Raw genomic sequence first — 18,677 nt, 5'->3', positions numbered from 1 at the left:
TTGTCAATGCAATGTGGTATTTTTCCAGAAAGACTCAAATATTCAATAGTAAAACCAATATACAAAAAGGGAGATAAATGTACTATTGCTAATTACAGACCCATATCATTATTAACAACATTTTCAAAAGTGTTTGAGAAAGTTATGTATAATAGATTATATCATTACCTGGAGTCCAACAATATATTAGTTTTAGAACAGTTTGGATTTAGAAAACAAAAATCGACAGAGAATGCTGCTTTTAGTTTGGTGGATGAAATACTAAATTCATTAAATTCGAAACTACATGTAGGTGGGATTTTTTGTGACTTGGCTAAAGCATTTGATTGTGTAGACCATAGTATATTAGTAAAAAAATTGAAGTTTTATGGCATTAAAGATGAGATGTTGGGTTGGTTTACATCGTACTTATCAAATAGAAAACAAAAAGTAGAAATAAATGTACCAAATAGTCATAAAGTTACTTATTCAGAATTTAGAAATATTAAACATGGTGTTCCGCAGGGGTCAATTTTAGGTCCATTGTTGTTTCTAGTTTATATTAATGATTTAGCCTTGACCATAAACAATTCATCCCATGTAATTTTATTTGCAGATGATACAAGTGTAATTATTTCAAGCAAACAATACGATCATTTTATAAACACTTCTAATACAGTGCTGAATCTAATGAATGAATGGTTCCATGCAAATAAACTAGCACTTAATGTTGATAAAACCAGTGCAGTCAAATTTAGTACACACAATAGTGCTCAGGTTTCCTACAGTATTCGATTAAATGGAACTCATCTCAAAGAATCTATAAGCACAAAGTTTCTTGGTTTAGAATTAGATAATCACTTGAACTGGAAAACGCATATAGAATGTATTACTCGTAAATTGAGCTCTGCCTGTTATGCATTAAGATCCTTATCTACTACTGGTGATATAAACTTACTTAAAATGTCATACTTTGCATATTTTCACTCTGTAATGAAATATGGATTAATATTCTGGGGTAACTCGTCTGAAGCTAAACACGTTTTTGTTTTACAAAAGAAAGTTATAAGAATAATGGCCGGTGTGCATAAAAGGACCTCATGTAAAAATATTTTCCGAAACTTAGAAATCTTGACTTTACCTTGTGAATACATTCTTTCCCTAATGATGCTGTATATTAAGAACCAAGATAAATTCAGTACTAATCAAGACATTCATCATTTTAATACAAGACATAAATCAGATCTTCATCTACCCTCTGTTAGTCTAAGCTGTTTTAAAAAAGGAGTTCGCTATTCATGTATAACAGTCTTCAATGCACTGCCTAATTATCTTAAAGATTTGAAGAACAACGAGAAAAGGTTCAGAAAAGAATTAACCAAATTTCTACATACTCATACCTTCTACACAATTGATGAATTGTTTATGCTTGTGAATTGAATTATTCTACTTAAATGACATGTACAATTTTATATAGCTCAACTAAAATATGTTTTTATATTGACTTAATCTGTTTACTATGTATTGTATTTTTTGTTTAGCATAACTGATGAATTGTATGTACTGTAAATTGAATAGTATACTGTATAGGTCAACTGATGAATTGTTTAAGCTTATAAATTGAATTAATCTACTTCATATGAATTGTATAGCTTAACGAAAATAAGTTTGTAAATTGAACTAATTTGATTGTATATGTTTGTATAGTTTGGCTGATGAATTGTATATGTTCTTAAAATGATTACTAGTCAGTGTAGCTCTACTGATGAATTGTATATAGGCCTACTGTAAATTGAATGGTAATATGTATAGCTCAAACTGATGAATTGTTTATGATTATAAATTGAATTAATCTACTTGATATTAATTGCACAAATTTGTATAGCTTAATGAAAGTATGCTACTTTGTATTGTATATATTTGTATAGATTTGGCCGATGAATTGTATATGCCTTAAATTGAATAGTAATCTATATAGCTCTACTGATAAATTGTTTGTGTTTGTAATTTGAAGTAGTTTGCATGATATGTATTATCAATTTCTGTATATCACAACTGGTTGAATTGTTTATGCCTTAAATTTAATTAAATTGTTTTGTATTATAATATAGCTCAACTTATGAATGATCGTTTGCGTTTGTAAATTTAATAATCTGATTGGCTATGTATTGTATACTTTTAGTAGAGCCATCGATGTTGGTCAGTCGACAGACTCGCTGGGCTGTTGATCTGGAGCTGCGTTCGGGCTTGGGTTGGATCCCCCTTTGGACTTTGGTTTCTTCGGAGGTTTTCCCCAGCCGTGGGACTGAAGCCGGATGGTCTATGGCGAGTCCTTGGCATCAACCCCTTTGATTTGATTACCCCCTTTGATTTGATTACCTGGTTGGGTTTTTCCGAGGTTTCCCCCACCGAAAAGGCAAATGCCGGGTAATATTTTGGCGAATCCTCGGACCTCATCTCATCTCACTACATCTCGCCAAAATGTAAAAAAATGTAAAAAAATTGTACAAAATTGTAAAAATTGTAGAAAATTACTAAATTGTAAAACTATAAAAATTTGTAAAAATTGTAATTGTAATATTGTAAAATGTTGACATGTTCCACATCTTAAAGCTTCATTGCTCATGTAAGATCTATGGAATAAAATAAATGAATGAAATGAATGAAAAAACTACTTTCACTTTATTTCATAATTGATTTTTCTCACTTGTCACAATCACAGTTCTGGCTTTCCGAAGACTCTCCGGAAACTACAAATTAGAATCACTTGTGAGGTCCACATTACATGTATGTAAATGTTGAGATGAAATATATAATTATAATATAATAATTACAGTCACTTTATCATATTAAACAGCATCGTGAATTATTAATTCAACAAATGATTTTGAACGAATATGGCATATTTTCAAGGTTCAAAGTCATACAATCTTCATGTTTTAAAAACAATAATGTTCCAAAATGTATAGAATCAAACAATATAACAGCACATTAAGTCTCTTAAACGAGTACAATAAATATCCATGAAACGATAGTTCTAAAACTATATATAATAAAAAGCATAGCGGACAATTCACAAAAGTTCGTGCATTAATTACTGCGAATTATATACACTCGACTCTCGATAATTCGCAATACGGTACCGATAATTAATGCACGAGCTTTCGCGAAATCTCGAAAATCGCAAATTATCCGCAAAACTTATTATTATTTAAAGTTCAATGAAAGTTACTCTGACAGATTCAATTAAGTGTTCAAACAATATAATAGCCTAGTACTGCAGTGGAATAGAATCTTAAAACAGGAAAAACATGTTTTGCAAAATTTCATAAGACACTAGTTTAAGAAAAAATAATGTTATCGGTTTTTTTCTTAGAGGACTGTTCATTTTCCTTTTTTTAGATCGCACATTTCTTAAGAGGGAGAGAGAATAAATCGAGTAAAAACCGAAATGATGTTACTTCACCCACTCCTCCCCCCTCCCCCCAAAAGGATAGCGAATTACCCGCAAAGAGAAGTAACAGCACGTGAATTATAGGGACTCGACTGTGTATATACATTATAATTTCCATTATTATAATACTATTTTAAAGCGCATATTTATACTGAAATTTAACACAATAAGTAGGCTACTCATATTTTAACAGAATATAAAAATCAAAATTTAAATATGCTGGTTAAATACTAAGATTGCCTCGTGTTATAAAAATATAATAATTTTATATACACGAGATTTAATCTGAGTTGTAAATCGTAACATATTTATTCTTTGATATCTTGGTTCCAAAATAGCACCTCATATACACAGTTTAAAAAATTTCTGTGAAAGTATGTAGGTCTACTGTTCTTTTGAGATTACTTCATTCTTCAGTAGATTCATATTACTTTATAACTCATAGAAAATTATTTTCTTCCTTCAAAGACCAGCAACTTTATGTCCCACCATTCCCAGAGGAATTCGACAGAGGTATTATTCAATATTACGGCTCTCTGTTGATGTTTAAATTTGTGTGAATATCTGAATTTGAAACCAGGGGACAGTTTAATTCACGGAATGCCTAATAAAACACGTAGAAAAGAAATTAATTTCAAAACGTCCTGTTTAATTCAATTTGTTCTAATTCGAAATTCTACTTAAGTGCTATTCGAAAGAGATCTATCATATTTTACACAAAATTCAACAATTCACAGTGTCTCCACTATTATAATATATAAATATTATTTCATTAAATAAATTTGTACTTCAATGTTCAAATTAATTGAGATATAACAATTAAATACGAGTATATACAGGAGTCTTGGAAACAAATCAAAATCAATTAATAATAAAGATTACTTATAATTTATAAATCAAGTCACTGAACATAATATAAATCTTCATAAAATAATTAAAACATTGCGAACAATAAAATTTACCTTCCTTTAGGATAGTGTACGACCTGAAGCTACGTGAATCTAAGTGAGAGAGCTGCATTACCAACCCGATCCCCAGATCTGACCTTTGGCACACACGGGAAAGAGAGCTGCTTGAAGTTCCTTCACCACTCCTGCTTCCATTCCTGCCACAACTACTGGTCTGATCAATTCTAACCCCCCTACTCGCCAGCACATGCAACCACTGTCATAACTCACATTAGGGGATATTGAAACAGGAGTATAAACAACTGCTGCTCCATAGCAAGCTGAATCAATCAATACATAAATAAACGAATTTCACTATCTTCAAACGATATCAAGACTAGATACACGCTTCTTCTATCACTGACAAAACAATTTGACAAAAAAATCAATATCAGAAAATAATAATAAAAAAAAAACACTAAGCACCAGATTAAGTGGGATAAACACTGTGTAACATAATTACGAACACCTCTAGGAAACAATTCACAATTGAATATATGAAAACAATAATAATGAAATATTGATTCTTAACAACTTTTTCATTTAATTACAGTGATTCAAACTAACGACTTATAGAATTACTTACATATTACAATTAACAACAATGAGTTACTACTGCGGAAAAGTATTACCAAATTTCCAAGCATGTAGATAGACTTTTTTTAGCATCGCTTAATAATAACGCCTATGTCTAGTAAATAACACCGCAACAACTATATATCATTATACATAATATATCTGGACTTTCCCACACTCGTATAAATTTGGAGAGAGGCGAATTACGAAAATGTTTTTCCAAATACAACGCAAAAATTGTAGTATGAAATAAAATTTTAGAATAATTATTTTTCTTATCTGGAAAATAGTTTTCATATTTAGGAAATACGTACATTTAAAATTCCGACAATAAAATACGTAACATAGTTAGACAGGGAACATGAGAGAGACAGATGAAACTTCATGGAACATTTATCTCTGACCTAATGTACGCATAAAGAAAATAAATCAATAAAAGATGAGCTATTACAAGACTAAAGAAGCATGAACATAACGGAAAGAAATATTTTATACCTTAATGAGAAGGGAACAAAAACAGAATAGCATATATTTACTCATGCATGTATTTTATTATAAGGAAAGAAATAAAAGAAAATACAGAATAAAAAACAAACAAAAGTAAACACAGTAAGCTCGAAGAAATACTGACACAAATTATAAGCATGAGGGAAACAAAGGATGAAAAAGAGAAGGGGTGAAAGAAATCTATTAGAAGAAGAAGAAGAAGAAGAAGAAGAAGAAGAAGAAGAAGAAGAAGAAGAAGCAAAGAAGAGTTTATGATAATGACGATTATTATGATTATGATTATGATTATTATTATTATTATTATTATTATTATTATTATTATTATTATTATTATTATTATTATTATGGTCATTGTGATATTTGTATTATAGTCTTTGAGCACAACTAATAGTGCAATAGACTTACTTACTTACTTACTGGCTTTTAAGGAACCCGGAGGTTCATTGCCGCCCTCACATAAGCCCGCCATTGGTCCCTATCCTGAGCAAGATTAATTCAGTCTCTATCATCATATCCCACCTCCTTCAAGTCCATTTTAATATTATCTTCCCATCTACGTCTCGGCCTCCCCAAAGGTCTTTTCCCCTCTGGCCTCCCAACTAACACTCTATATGCATTTCTGGATTCGCCCATATGTGCTACATGCCCTGCCCATCTCAAACGTCTGGATTTAATGTTCCTAATTATGTCAGGTGAAGGATATAATGCGTGAAGTTCTGCGTTGTGTAACTTTCTCCATTCTCCTGTAACTTCATCCCTTTTAGCCCCAAATATTTTCCTAAGAACCTTATTCTCAAAAACCCTCAATCTCTGTTCCTCTCTCAAAGTGAGAGTCCAAGTTTCACAGCCATACAGAACAACCGGTAATATAACTGTTTTATAAATTCTAACTTTCAGATTTTTTGACAGCAGACTAGATGACAAAAGCTTCTCAACCGAATAATAACAGGCATTTCCCATATTTATTCTGCGTTTAATTTCCTCAATAGACTACTGTAAAAAAAAAAAATATAAAATAAAACATTCACATAAATCATAAAAAGATTTGGTAACAAGCCAATTAGAGATTTTAATTTTTAATTCAGCATTACTTAATGTAAATGTAGCGGTACCGGTATTTTGTTTGTGATTGTAATTATCATCATTTCAAAGCCTCAAAATGTTCTAGTTAATCTGAAAAGGGTGGTGGTGTGGTGGTGGTGATTAGAAGAAGAAGAAGAAGAAGAAGAAGAAGAAGAAGAAGAAGAAGAAGAAGGAGGAGGAGGAGGAGGAGGACGAGGAGGAGGAGAAGGAGGAAGGGGATGATGAACAGAGGATGATACAGCCTACAGCTACCAAAATTTTCTGACTACAATAATGGATGGGCTTATCACTACAAAGTAGTACCTAACTGTATTAGGAATTAATCCCCAACCCACTATTCATCTACCGTCCGTATGAATATTTCTGAATATAAGTTATCTGACAAAAGATCAATCAATGAATACTTCGATATTGCAGAAAATAATTATTAATGCACACAATTAGAGAAAGAACTCTTTTAAGAATGCATATAACCATTCTCTAAATGTGTAAACAATCCAGCATTAGGCCCATAACACACTACACAGAGAATTATGAACTATGTAATATGTGGTCTTCACACTACAGTAGGAAATATGTTGCTACACAGTGGAGTCATCTCTGTATACATAATTCAAACACGAATTTTATTATGCCATACGGAAGGCAATTTTGATATGAGCTGATAGAATTAAGTTACATAAATTTGAAGAGCTGACTTTCTATTAATAGTTCAATTTTATTCAACAAATATAAATTTTATAGGCTATAATTCAGATGTTATCTGTGGATGAGGGTGGGGGTAGCTATGTTTTCAAAAAATCGCTAGCCAACCAATGTCAGCTATGTCTTATTTCGAGTGTTACTCCATGCTAAAGGAAAGCATTTTTCATAGCTCGATAAATGCATTACATATTTTTCGCTGTAGTGTGTTATGAGCCTTAGTTAAACAAACATCACAGCAAATTCTGTTGAGGTTACTCCCTCTCTGATTATTCCCAAACTATTATTTAAGTAATTACGTCGCTAATCTGTAGAAGTTCCAATCGTTTTGGCTCTGAGTAATTTCAAAGGGATAACTACATTCTGTATCTTTTCGGACAATCCTAGAAGTTCAGCAGAGCAAGTTATGTGTGTAGTTGCAAATCTTATGAATAAAAACAGAGGTGTGTCCAACAATGAACTTCCAAGACTCTTCACATTCTCTTCTTTGTTGTTGTTGTTTTTTTTTTTTTTGATGAGCACTTTGTCCTGCACAGTGCACACCAGCATTTTCTTCTATTGATGATTACTGGATGATCAGGTCTAGAGTTGTGGAGTAACAGTCAACCTGCCTGACTGTGAAACGAGCAGGTCAGAGTTCAAAGTCTGGTTGTGGTTTTTTTCCGACATTTTCCCTCAACCACCTAAGGCAGAATTGTTGGGTAACTTTCAGCATTGGACCTCAGACTCATTCCACCTTCATTAGCATCATTTCATGTATCATCTCAATAGTTACAGATCAGCAGACGTGGTTCTGAGATTCATCTACAGGTATTATCTGTCTGCAGGATCTGTACAAATCCCAGAAAACAATAGGGACTTCAAGAGACTGGACTACGACAGACTGGGAAGTGTAGCTACCTCGGACAGATAACACGTTGGTGAGTCAGAGGATGCAGCAGAATGCAAGCAAGTGAACAGCAAACAGATGCCATCGATTTGAGGAGGCAGCATATTAACAGGGAGATGAAGAGGTGTTCCTGTTCAAGCAGACTTCGTCAGAACTGGATGCCATTGCTGAATCTATAAGATGGCATCTGCTTGAAGAGCAGTCGTAAGAACTTCAAAAATCATCCCAAATAAGGAGACTGCACAATAAGCCTACGGCTGTTTGCATGCCTACAGAGGATTTGAGTTTCCCTATAAATTGCTCAAGCCATTAATAATATCTTGAATATAATACATATACGATGATACTCAAACTTCATTTATTTTTTCAATAATGGTATGTTGTAGATTGCATCAGTCCACTGCTGCTAAGTAGTAATGGAATCTTGAGGGTTAATCAGTCTGCTGCTTCTAAGGAGCAAGGATATGTTGCAAGTTACATTGGCACACTCCTGCTAGGGAGCAAGATGCACGTAGAGTATTGTAGGAATGGTAACGACATTTTTCCACATTAAAAAAAAAAAAATTTTTTAAATTTATTGCCTCCTGTAATTTCAGTGCCTTTTGTTTGAGAATTTAAAATAAAAGTTTTCCAAGCAATGTAACTAGGAAATATGACATGCAAAGCATGGGAAGAATATAATCTCAGAGTAATTACTTTATTCTGAAAAAATGTATCAGCTCGAGAAACTTACTAGCTTTGGGAAAATAGGAAGTTCAATGTTTAAAGTCAGAATAGAAGAAAAGAATTATTAATAAATAGCAGAAATTAAGAAAATAATTCTGTGGTTATTTTTCAAAAGCTGTTGTCAGTTTTTGACGATTTTTACTTCTCTCGTTCCTGATATGTTTTGAATGGTTCTCGTTTAGTTGCCAAAAGTTGGTATGTCTAAAAATAATGTTTGATAAAATATCGTATTGAAAATTTCAAAATTTGTCTTTTCCAGAACTTGACTAGTCTACATATAATTTTTTGTCATAATGTATTTTAAAACACATTGTGGATATATCAGCTTTTGGCAATTAAATGACCATGAGCAGCAACTCTAAGTCGCTGATTTCTACGAAAATTTCGTCTTTTACTGAACTAGCATCTATTATTTACAGCAAATGTTCGAAATAACTAATTTCAACCTTTATAACTTAAAATAATATAGAGTATGAGAATTTCTCTCATGCACACTCTCTTTAAACTTACCTCACATATACAAATCAAACGAATTCAAATCAGGAGAGCTCTTAAACTACAGACCACGATTCACATTGCAAAGAACTTAACAAACTGCAGTCAATGAATAATGACGATGTGTGCAGTAGTATTATTGACGATAAAATATGCATAACTATTTTTTCTCCAGTCAATTTGGTAAGAAATGAAGTCATTATCAAAGTGAACTATCATTTTGAATTTACTGTTCCTTAAAAAGTAATAGTCCAATAATCCTTTGGGCACTGACTTCACACATGCACATTTTCCTTACTTCAGTAACACTTAATTTGATGAAACAATGTTTTATCACTGAAAAATATTACAGAAAAATCCAATAAATGGTCCTGTAAGAATAACTGATATCTACAAAAATTTCATTCCGGATATATTTCTCCATCAAGTCGTTAACTGATTGTCTCACAGAACTTCATTATTCAAGACTGAACCTAATTTTGTCATTGACAAACTATAACCCAGTATGAACCCGTCTTTGAAAGACAAAAGCAAAATATTTTCTTCTTTCTGTTCTATTCATCAGTCAGTATTTCTAACCACTTGAGATGAGACTTTCACTCCATGAGGACATACAATATTCATCAATCTCACAAAAAGTGTATTTTCTTGTGTTGGAGGAAGAACAATTGTTTGTATGCATCGGAAGTCTGATTAATGTGATATGTAGCTAATCGTAATGTATATAAAGGAGGGGGGAAAGGAACTGACCATCTTACCCCTTTATCTCCTAGCCTAGTTGCCTCATGAGTGGTGCCTTGTTGGTATCACTTGTGAGGTTCATACCTGTCTTCAGACAGTAGACTAAACATACAAGTACAAACCTCGATATATTTCATAAATTTAATATAGCACACCAAGCATGAAATTGCGAATTTCTGATGGGAGAAGAATCAACAGAATACTAATAGATCTCTACACAAATAAGTTGTTATAATCACCATCATAATAATATAGAAAAACAATATTACCCTTCAAAAACTTTTAAAATAAACGTAATATGATAATATTGCCTCTTTTGTAGAATGTGACTGTTTTTATTATCCTACCACTAACCAACATTTCTACTTTTCACCTGTGTTACTGGCTTCCATACAATCCACAAGATAGTCACAAGAGAACCTCTTGAACAGTCACACATCATTACCACTACTATGCACCCAAGTTAAATCTGTGTTCTGAAAGAATGTGAATCACCTTTCCCTCTCCCTCTGGCTTCTGTGAGTAAATACCATTGCTTACGGGATAATCTCGTAAGCAACGGTAAATACTATGCTGATAAAGAGATGTTTACTGTTCGTACCAGGGAGTTAAGGTGCGTACACACTTAGCGAACGAACAACGAACGAAAGACAAACGATTGCATTCGTTGATTGAAATCGGTACGTGTGTACGTCGCAGCAAAGGCAAACCGATCGTTTGGTTTGCCTTCGGAAGTGATCCGTCGCCTGTCGGTACATCAAAGGAAGTTGGTATTCGTTGTGGACGGGATTTGCCACTAGCTTGTAGTTCGTAGCAGAACGCAGCGCTTAGTTCAATTTCACTAACAGGATGTCGAAACTGGAGTGGATGGAAGACGCTGTTATAAATCTTATTAATGCATATAGGGAGCAGGAAACTTCATGGAATCCCAAATATCCTACTTACCACAATAAAATAAGAACCTATTGGAAAGATGTTTAGCTGCAAGATAGGCGAGTCAAACACGTGCAAAATTTGAAAATTATTTTTGTTTATTTATTTTCAGTGGATATATGTTTTTTGTTTATTGTAGGGAGCAGAAGTCAAAAAGAAAATTGAATCCCTACTGACATCATTCTGGAGTGAAAGACAGAATTCCATAAAAAGTTCTGGAATGGGGAGTGATGAAGTGTACGAGTCAACTTGGTTCGCGTATAAACATATGTCGTTCCTTTTGGACAAATTCACGCCCAGAAAAAACAAATTTCCAACCTTGTGCACACAAAATAAATTATTGGCACTGAAAAGTGTCTTTTCGTAAGCATGATGCGCATACGACAAACACAGACAAATCTCTCTTTTTAATATTTTAAGATAATTATTGTCAGTGAGGTATCCGTGTACTGAAACTTTCCCCTGGGGCCTGTTTTATAAAAGTAATATTACTAAAAAGGTAATAACATTAAGTAATATTATTACTGTTCTGTTTCATAAAAGTAATATTTAATAATATTATTTATTACTGTAAACGCTCATATTATTACTAAAATAAATAATAATATTACTAAAGCGTTTCATAAAGCAGCAAAGATAATTAAATTTATTAATAATATTAACGTTAGTTCCATGACTGTATTTTAAGTAATAGTTTAATAATTTGTAAAAAGTAAATGCCAATGTAGGGTTAGATTTTGAAGATAAAACCATGAAACCATTTGAAATGGATAATTCTGACTCAAATAGTGATGAAGAGGGAGTGTTTGTCCGACGTCCAAGAAATTTTAGACAACGAATATCCTACAACCATATGCAAGAAAGTTACGAATATAATGAAATAGTTGACCTTTCAATTCGAGAACTTTTCGCAAAAAACTCTGTTCCTTCAAGTTATTTTCACGTCTTTTCCCCATTTTAAAAAGCATAAGAGACAAAATGAATGACTAACAAAGTCCCTCTCCATACTTACAAATACTTACAAACTGTCATAGACGCCAATGTAGGTGGACCAGGCTGAAATTGAAAACTATCTTATCTAATTGTAAAAGAGGAACAATTGGAAAGGATGAAACCTAAATTAAATTCAATTACAGTATAGAACTGTTAGAAAGTAATTACTGTATATTTTACATTATTTTATGTTATTTGAATGATTGAACTTAACGTTTTTCCCTCCTTTCTCGTCATTTTTAAAATTATAATAATTGTTCAGAAATATATGCCTATGGGACATCTACATAACAAAATACAGTAATATTAATATTTTCTGTACCTATTGAAATGTTTTTTCAATGTATACTTGTGACAACCTGAATCTATATACTCTTCACTAATTAACATTGTGAAGATCTTGGTGAGCCAAAATCTTTTGCAGACATATATCAACAAGTAGATCTATTACAAAATATGTGGACTACTTTAAACCACCCCTATTGAGGGCATAAACTAAAATTAACTTACGAGATTTATAGGTACCGTATCCACAATTCCACATCACAATCTCTAATTAGAACATATGTATTTGCATTTTGTATAGTCAGGTAACTTCTTGAAAATACTACTTACAACATAATCAGCAATAAAAACCCATTAAGACAATTTCAGTATTTTTATTAATTTCGTCATAACATTAATCTTCTGCAACATCCACACCTTCAAACTCAAACACTATATTTTCTAGGAACGACTTCACCGCGTAAGTACTTATGTCGTTATTGCATTACTTATTTATTTTTGGTAAAAGAGTAATTTTTATGTGTATTTATTTACGCTTGCACCAATAATTTTTAAGCCTTTTTATTTAAGTACTTGCGCAGTATTCCGAATTATAACGGAACTTGAAATATCTTACATAAGACGCTTTGCAGGGTCCACTAACCCTGTCGTTAAACACTGTCCTTAAGGCTGGTACAATATTGTCATCAAAAGTTTTCACTGCTTAACATTTTCATATGGTACTTCTTTAGATAACGAGGTCCAATTTTTACACACGCGCGCGCGCACACACACGCTTCTGTCACTGATACACTGTTTTTGGAATTGCAAACTTTACAACAGCAGAGACGTGAACAATTAGGAATGATAAATATCTGTTCACAATATTTTAGATTTATCATATTGTTTCTTTTACTCGTAAATCAACTGAATCAAATAACAGAAACAATAACTTCGAGTTGCAGTGATTTACAATCTTATCTGAAATAAATTGTCTCCCAAACCTTCACACCTATTACGATTTACTCAGTTTAAGATAGTACTTCAAAACTTATTTCATTCAACAATTGTTAACAGAGAGAATAATATAAATAGCTGTAGAGTGCAGACCAACTTGGTTATGTTTGTCAGCCTTAACCTCAAATCATCTGGCTACTGTACGTATTTTATGACTCGTGCAAAACGTTTATGAAACAGAATTTAGTCGGTTAATAAAATTGTTTTCATGACTGCAATACTATTACTTAATATTATTACTTAATATTATTACTGTGTTTATGAAACAGGCCTGCACTTGCTATAATTATATTTTCGTCTGCCTTTATAGCGAATAATCAGCGAATGTGAATGTTTTCTGACAATTTGCTGATGATTTGTACGTCGCTTCAAACAGCGAACGAACAACGAAGTTTTGCTTCATCATTCGTTCGTTGTTCGTTCGCTAAGTGTGTACGCACCTTAAAAGGTGCGACAGTGAGACAGTGGTGAATACACGTGTATAGGAGGTGCTGAAAATGTTGTACCCATATAAAAACTGTGAAAGTGTTATTATGAACCATATTTCTTATACACATTATATATATATATATATATATATATATATATATATATATATATATATATTACCCACTCATTGCATTATCTCTTGTAACATGACCTCACTCATAGACGAAACAGTAGGTTGTATACTAACAACTAGAGCAATTAGAACTACTAGCTCTCGTCTCTTGTATTCACAGGACGCAAATTTAACTTGGGGGCATAATAACTGTTATTTATTACAGTTAAAACAAAAATAAAATACATAGTTTTATTTTTAAAAATACGCGAAATGTTATATTTTTTAGAGTTTCCTGATGAAAACATATTAACCACTTTCTATACATTTTGTCTCGTACACTCCTCCTCCCCCCCCCGTGCCCCCCTCTCAATTTCGTAACAAGTTTATGTACTGCAGGACTATTATGATAGTGCACGAAAATTACCTAAATAAACTTTTCAAAGGTGAACGAAACGGGTGAGGGGAATTTTATAAATATGTGAAGAGACGACGCAAGGAAAACTATTTGAGCCTCCCCCTAAAAAACGACCGCAATCAATTTATCGTACAGGACAGCGAAAAAGCAGAAAAATTAAATTCCTATTATGCCACTGTTTTTGGAATGAGGACAATAGTACCACACTTAGCTTCTGTGGAAAATATGGGTCAGTTTTCTATCAAGCCTAGGGACATAAGGAGAAGGATCTCTAAATTGAAAACTCATAAATCAGTAGGACCTGATGGTATCACTGGAGACGTACTAAAATTGGGAGGGGAAGCCATTATTCCCTATCTAGTGCATATATTTGAAATATCAATTAACAATGGTACTGTCCTGCGAGATTGGAAAGATGCAATAGTGGTGCCAATTTATAAGTCAGGGTCTGGCTCAGATACAAAAAATTACAGACCGGTCAGCCTTACCTCTGTGGTTTGCAAACAGATGGAACACTAGATTTCAGCTTATCTAAGGCAGCATTGCGATGACTCAAATTGGTTACATAACTGTCAGTATGGATTTTGGGGGGGCTATTCATGTGAGAGTCAATTAGTAACGGTATGTCAGGATTTAGAAGAGGGAATAGATTCCAATAGCCAAGTAGATGCAGTGATTATTTGACTTTTCACGCGCATTCGATGTAGTCCCACACGATATACTGTTGGTTAAACTACAATCAACGGGGACTGACTTCAGAGTGCTCCAGTGGATCAAGGAATTTTTAACTTGTTGCACTCAGAGAGTACGGGTAGGGGAGGAATTATTGAACCCAATTGAAATTACTTCCGGGGTCCTGCAGGGGAGTGTCTTGGGGCCTCTTCTATTCTTGGCTTTTGTAAATGATCTGCCAGTTAATATCTTGTCTAGGGTTCGCTTTTTCGCGGATGATTGTATGGTATACAGGGAAATAAAGTCATGAAGATACTACTCTTCTCCAGAATGACCTCAATAGAATAAACGATTGGGCAATAGCCAACAAAATGAAAATAAATTCTCTAAAGAGCAAAGCCATCAGCTTTACAAGGAAAAGAAATAAAATAGTCGCATCGTATATGTTAGGGGGTGAAACCATTCCGGAAGTTAACAAATGTAAATACCTCGGAATAACATTTAGCAGCGATCTCGGCTGGGGGGAACACATTACAGACACAGTGGGAAAAGCATGGAGAGCGTTACACTTTGTGATGAGGGTACTAAGAAAAGGTTCTGATAAATCCAAAGAGATTGCATATAAATCACTAGTACGTCCAGTAATAGAATATGGTGCTGCATGTTGGGATCCTTACAGATTAGAACATATTAAGACACTGGAAAAAATTCAAAAACGGGCTCTTAAGTGTTGTCGGAAAAATTCACCATTAAAATGGGACACACTCACGGACAGGAGAACGCGAATTCGATTATGCGCACTGTTCAAAACATACAGAGGTGAGCCTGCCTGGAGACAAATAAAAAATAGGTTGCAGCCGCCAAATTACTCTTCAAGGAACGACCACTCATATAAATTGAGGGAAAGAAGGCAGAGGACGGACACTGGAAAGTTTTCTTTTCTCAATCGCACTATCAGGGACTGGAATGCTTTACCTGCAGACTTACTAAAGGCTTTACCAACAACCAAAAATGTATTTAAAAATAGGCTTAAGGACCTTACTAATAGACGGTAATTATACACAGTATTTAAAGGGTGTAAATTATATGTTGTTATTGAAGTGTTGTAGCAGTGAAGAATTATGTTGTGTCAGTGAAGTGTGTTGTATCAATGAAGAAGTATGTCGTGTCAGTGAAGTGTGCTGTGTAAGTGAAACATGTTCCTGTCAGTGAAGCTTTATAGTTTATAGTGTCAGTGCATAGTATTTGAACAGTGAAATTTTTTTGAAGTGTTAGTGAAATCAGGATAGAATCAGTGAAAAGTGTCGTAGTTCCAGTGCAGTGAGTTGACAGCGAAATGAGTGTAATTTGAAAGGTACTTGTGCAGATATGAACATATCATACTCGTGGGTTTTAGTTCGATCTTAGTTTTAAGATACAAATTAGATTTATTTCAAATGTTATTTTAAGTGATCGTTTCATTTAATTTAGTATATTCCCTGTTCTTCTTGTTGTTGTTATTATTATTATTATTATTATTAATTATTGTTAGTATTAATTATTAGTATTATTATTAATTGTATTTTTAATTAATAAGTTTATTATTGTCATTATTGAGTGTAATTAGTTACCACTGCCACCGGGTATATACCCACTGCAGTGTGAATAAATACATACATACATACATACATACATACATACATACATACATACATACAAGAAGAACTTAAAAAAAATTGGACATTTTATGCAGACCTTATTTACACGTGTTGCTGTTGGTCCGAAGACAGGTTTGAACCTCACAAGTAACATCAATAAGGCATCACTCATGAGGCAACTAAGCCAGGAAATAATGGAGTGGGTGACCAGATCCTTTCCATCTCCATTGCATACATCACTGACTAGTAACATATTACACTAATCAGACTACAGATATATACAAACAATTGTTCTTCCTCTGACACATATCATCAAGTGAGATGTACTACCTGATAATAGCCTACACATCAGGCAGTACCTCAAATAGAGGTATATTTACATTTTATGGGCAGAATTATAGAGTAAATGAGAAACATAAACGGTCATAATTCCATAGTAAATTGGGAAACATCCATTACGATCACCACAAAGAAATTCTTGCTTGAACAACTGCAAGACCTAGTAGAAAACTCAACTCTCTTGCATTAGGTGAGTCCAATTGTTTTGTGTTATATTGTTATCTCAGGCCTTGATTTTAAGTCAGTACACACAGTGTGAGCATAAGATAAATTCATAACTTAACTCCAGGAATAAGTGCCATTTATAATAAGGAAATAAAACAGATACATTGTATCAGTCCTATGGTTTTACAGAAAGGGACGCATATTACAACAGATGAATATAAATTGAATGTTTGTTTGGTTTAATGAAGTTTGAGCCATCTGCACCTACATGTAAAGAAATTAAATTTATTGATGATTGGGGAGCCGAATTGCATACAGTCTAAAATTGTATTGCTCTCGACCATAAATTTCGCACACTGATTTCTTTCATCAAATATGCATTTTATTTATCTGAAACGGACGTGTTCTTTCTGTGCCCAACAAAAACAAGCAAGAGTGTAAGTAGTGCGGTATAAAAAAAAGAATAACACAAGAAGTTCATATTGTCTCATGATAGCATAAATAAACAGCAAAAAATCTGACCTGTGACTAAACATATTCGATAAAAAAAATTTAAAATGAGATGCAGGTAGGAACGTGATACAGATCTTATATATTACCTCTGTCTTTGTGCAATGTCACGTCTCATTTGCGGTGGGGAGGAGAGGAGATGGCAGAAAAGTTGTAATGCTTTTTAATATGCTGACGGCCACAACTAAGATAAGCCACTTGAAATTTAATTGTCACTGACCAGCAGATATAAAATGTAAGATCTGTAAGAAGCTCTAATACCTTAAACCTCATTTATATCTTTAGCAGACATCACTATTGGTTCTCTCCATCCACCTTACCTTCAAGTATTCCTGATAGTCTGGACATGGAGAATGGCTGACACCGAACAATCAGGTGGCATATGGTACAAATTTCTGCAAATCATACTGCCACAATACTCAATATTGTAGTAAGAAATCTGAAATAATAAACATAAAATATACAGTTCTCTTGAAGGAAAAAATCCCTGTGCTCTAACAGAGAATCGGACATGGTACTAATGAACTGTTGCACAGCTGGTGTAGGCCGTAAGGTAATGAATCTTTTAAATTTGATGTTGTGGAGATATGTTACTGGACAATCGTGTTGTGTATTTAATCTACTGATTCCTTCTTCGCTTTCAGGTCAGTATATTTACAGACAGTAGGTCTAAAACAGAAAACTTCTAAATATCACTGAAGTCCAACGAAAAGGAGATCTAATGTGCCAGCTTGTCTAAATGTAAGTATGATCTAAGTCAGCAGTTCCCAAACTTCACTGTTATGGGATCCACCTTAAAGTTTGAAAACTTTTCACGACCCACCTGATAGGCTATGTATACAGCCTTCTGTATAATTTATTTTTGAAAAAAGCGAACTTTCGTTTAAAACATATGGACCTACACGAAAAGACTGTGATAGGTAATCCTAATGTGAAAGTCGAATAATCATAAAACAAATCTTTCTTTTAGCACTTAAAAAAATACACTTATTAATGAATGCATTACAAAAAAATCAAAAGTACACTGTCACAAGTAGACAAGTTTAATAAGGTTAAATACAAGCTTGAAAGTCAATGCAATTTATGGCA

The 18,677-nt window shown here is 33.3% G+C and overlaps 1 protein-coding gene and 1 long non-coding RNA gene across 2 annotated transcripts in view; one reads left to right on the top strand and one right to left on the bottom strand.

Moving 5' to 3' along the window:
- Nucleotides 1-18,677, bottom strand: part of LOC138701589 (cytosolic carboxypeptidase 2-like) — a 165,891-nt gene that overhangs the window by 101,544 nt on the left and 45,670 nt on the right. The window contains exon 2 of the mRNA XM_069828630.1: nucleotides 17,909-18,027. Coding sequence (XP_069684731.1) covers nucleotides 17,909-17,936 — 28 coding nt within the window. The 5' untranslated portion in view covers nucleotides 17,937-18,027. The remainder of the gene's footprint in view (nucleotides 1-17,908; nucleotides 18,028-18,677) is intronic.
- Nucleotides 13,941-18,677, top strand: part of LOC138701590 (uncharacterized) — a 37,519-nt gene continuing 32,782 nt past the window's right edge. The window contains exons 1-2 of the long non-coding RNA XR_011332626.1: nucleotides 13,941-18,141; nucleotides 18,233-18,329. This is a non-coding gene — a long non-coding RNA (uncharacterized lncRNA). The remainder of the gene's footprint in view (nucleotides 18,142-18,232; nucleotides 18,330-18,677) is intronic.

The sequence above is a fragment of the Periplaneta americana genome, chromosome 6 (genome assembly GCF_040183065.1).
Source record: "Periplaneta americana isolate PAMFEO1 chromosome 6, P.americana_PAMFEO1_priV1, whole genome shotgun sequence".
NCBI lineage: Eukaryota > Metazoa > Arthropoda > Insecta > Blattodea > Blattidae > Periplaneta > Periplaneta americana.
Note: the sequence above shows the minus strand (reverse complement) of the source record. Positions and strands in the feature narration are given on the sequence as shown.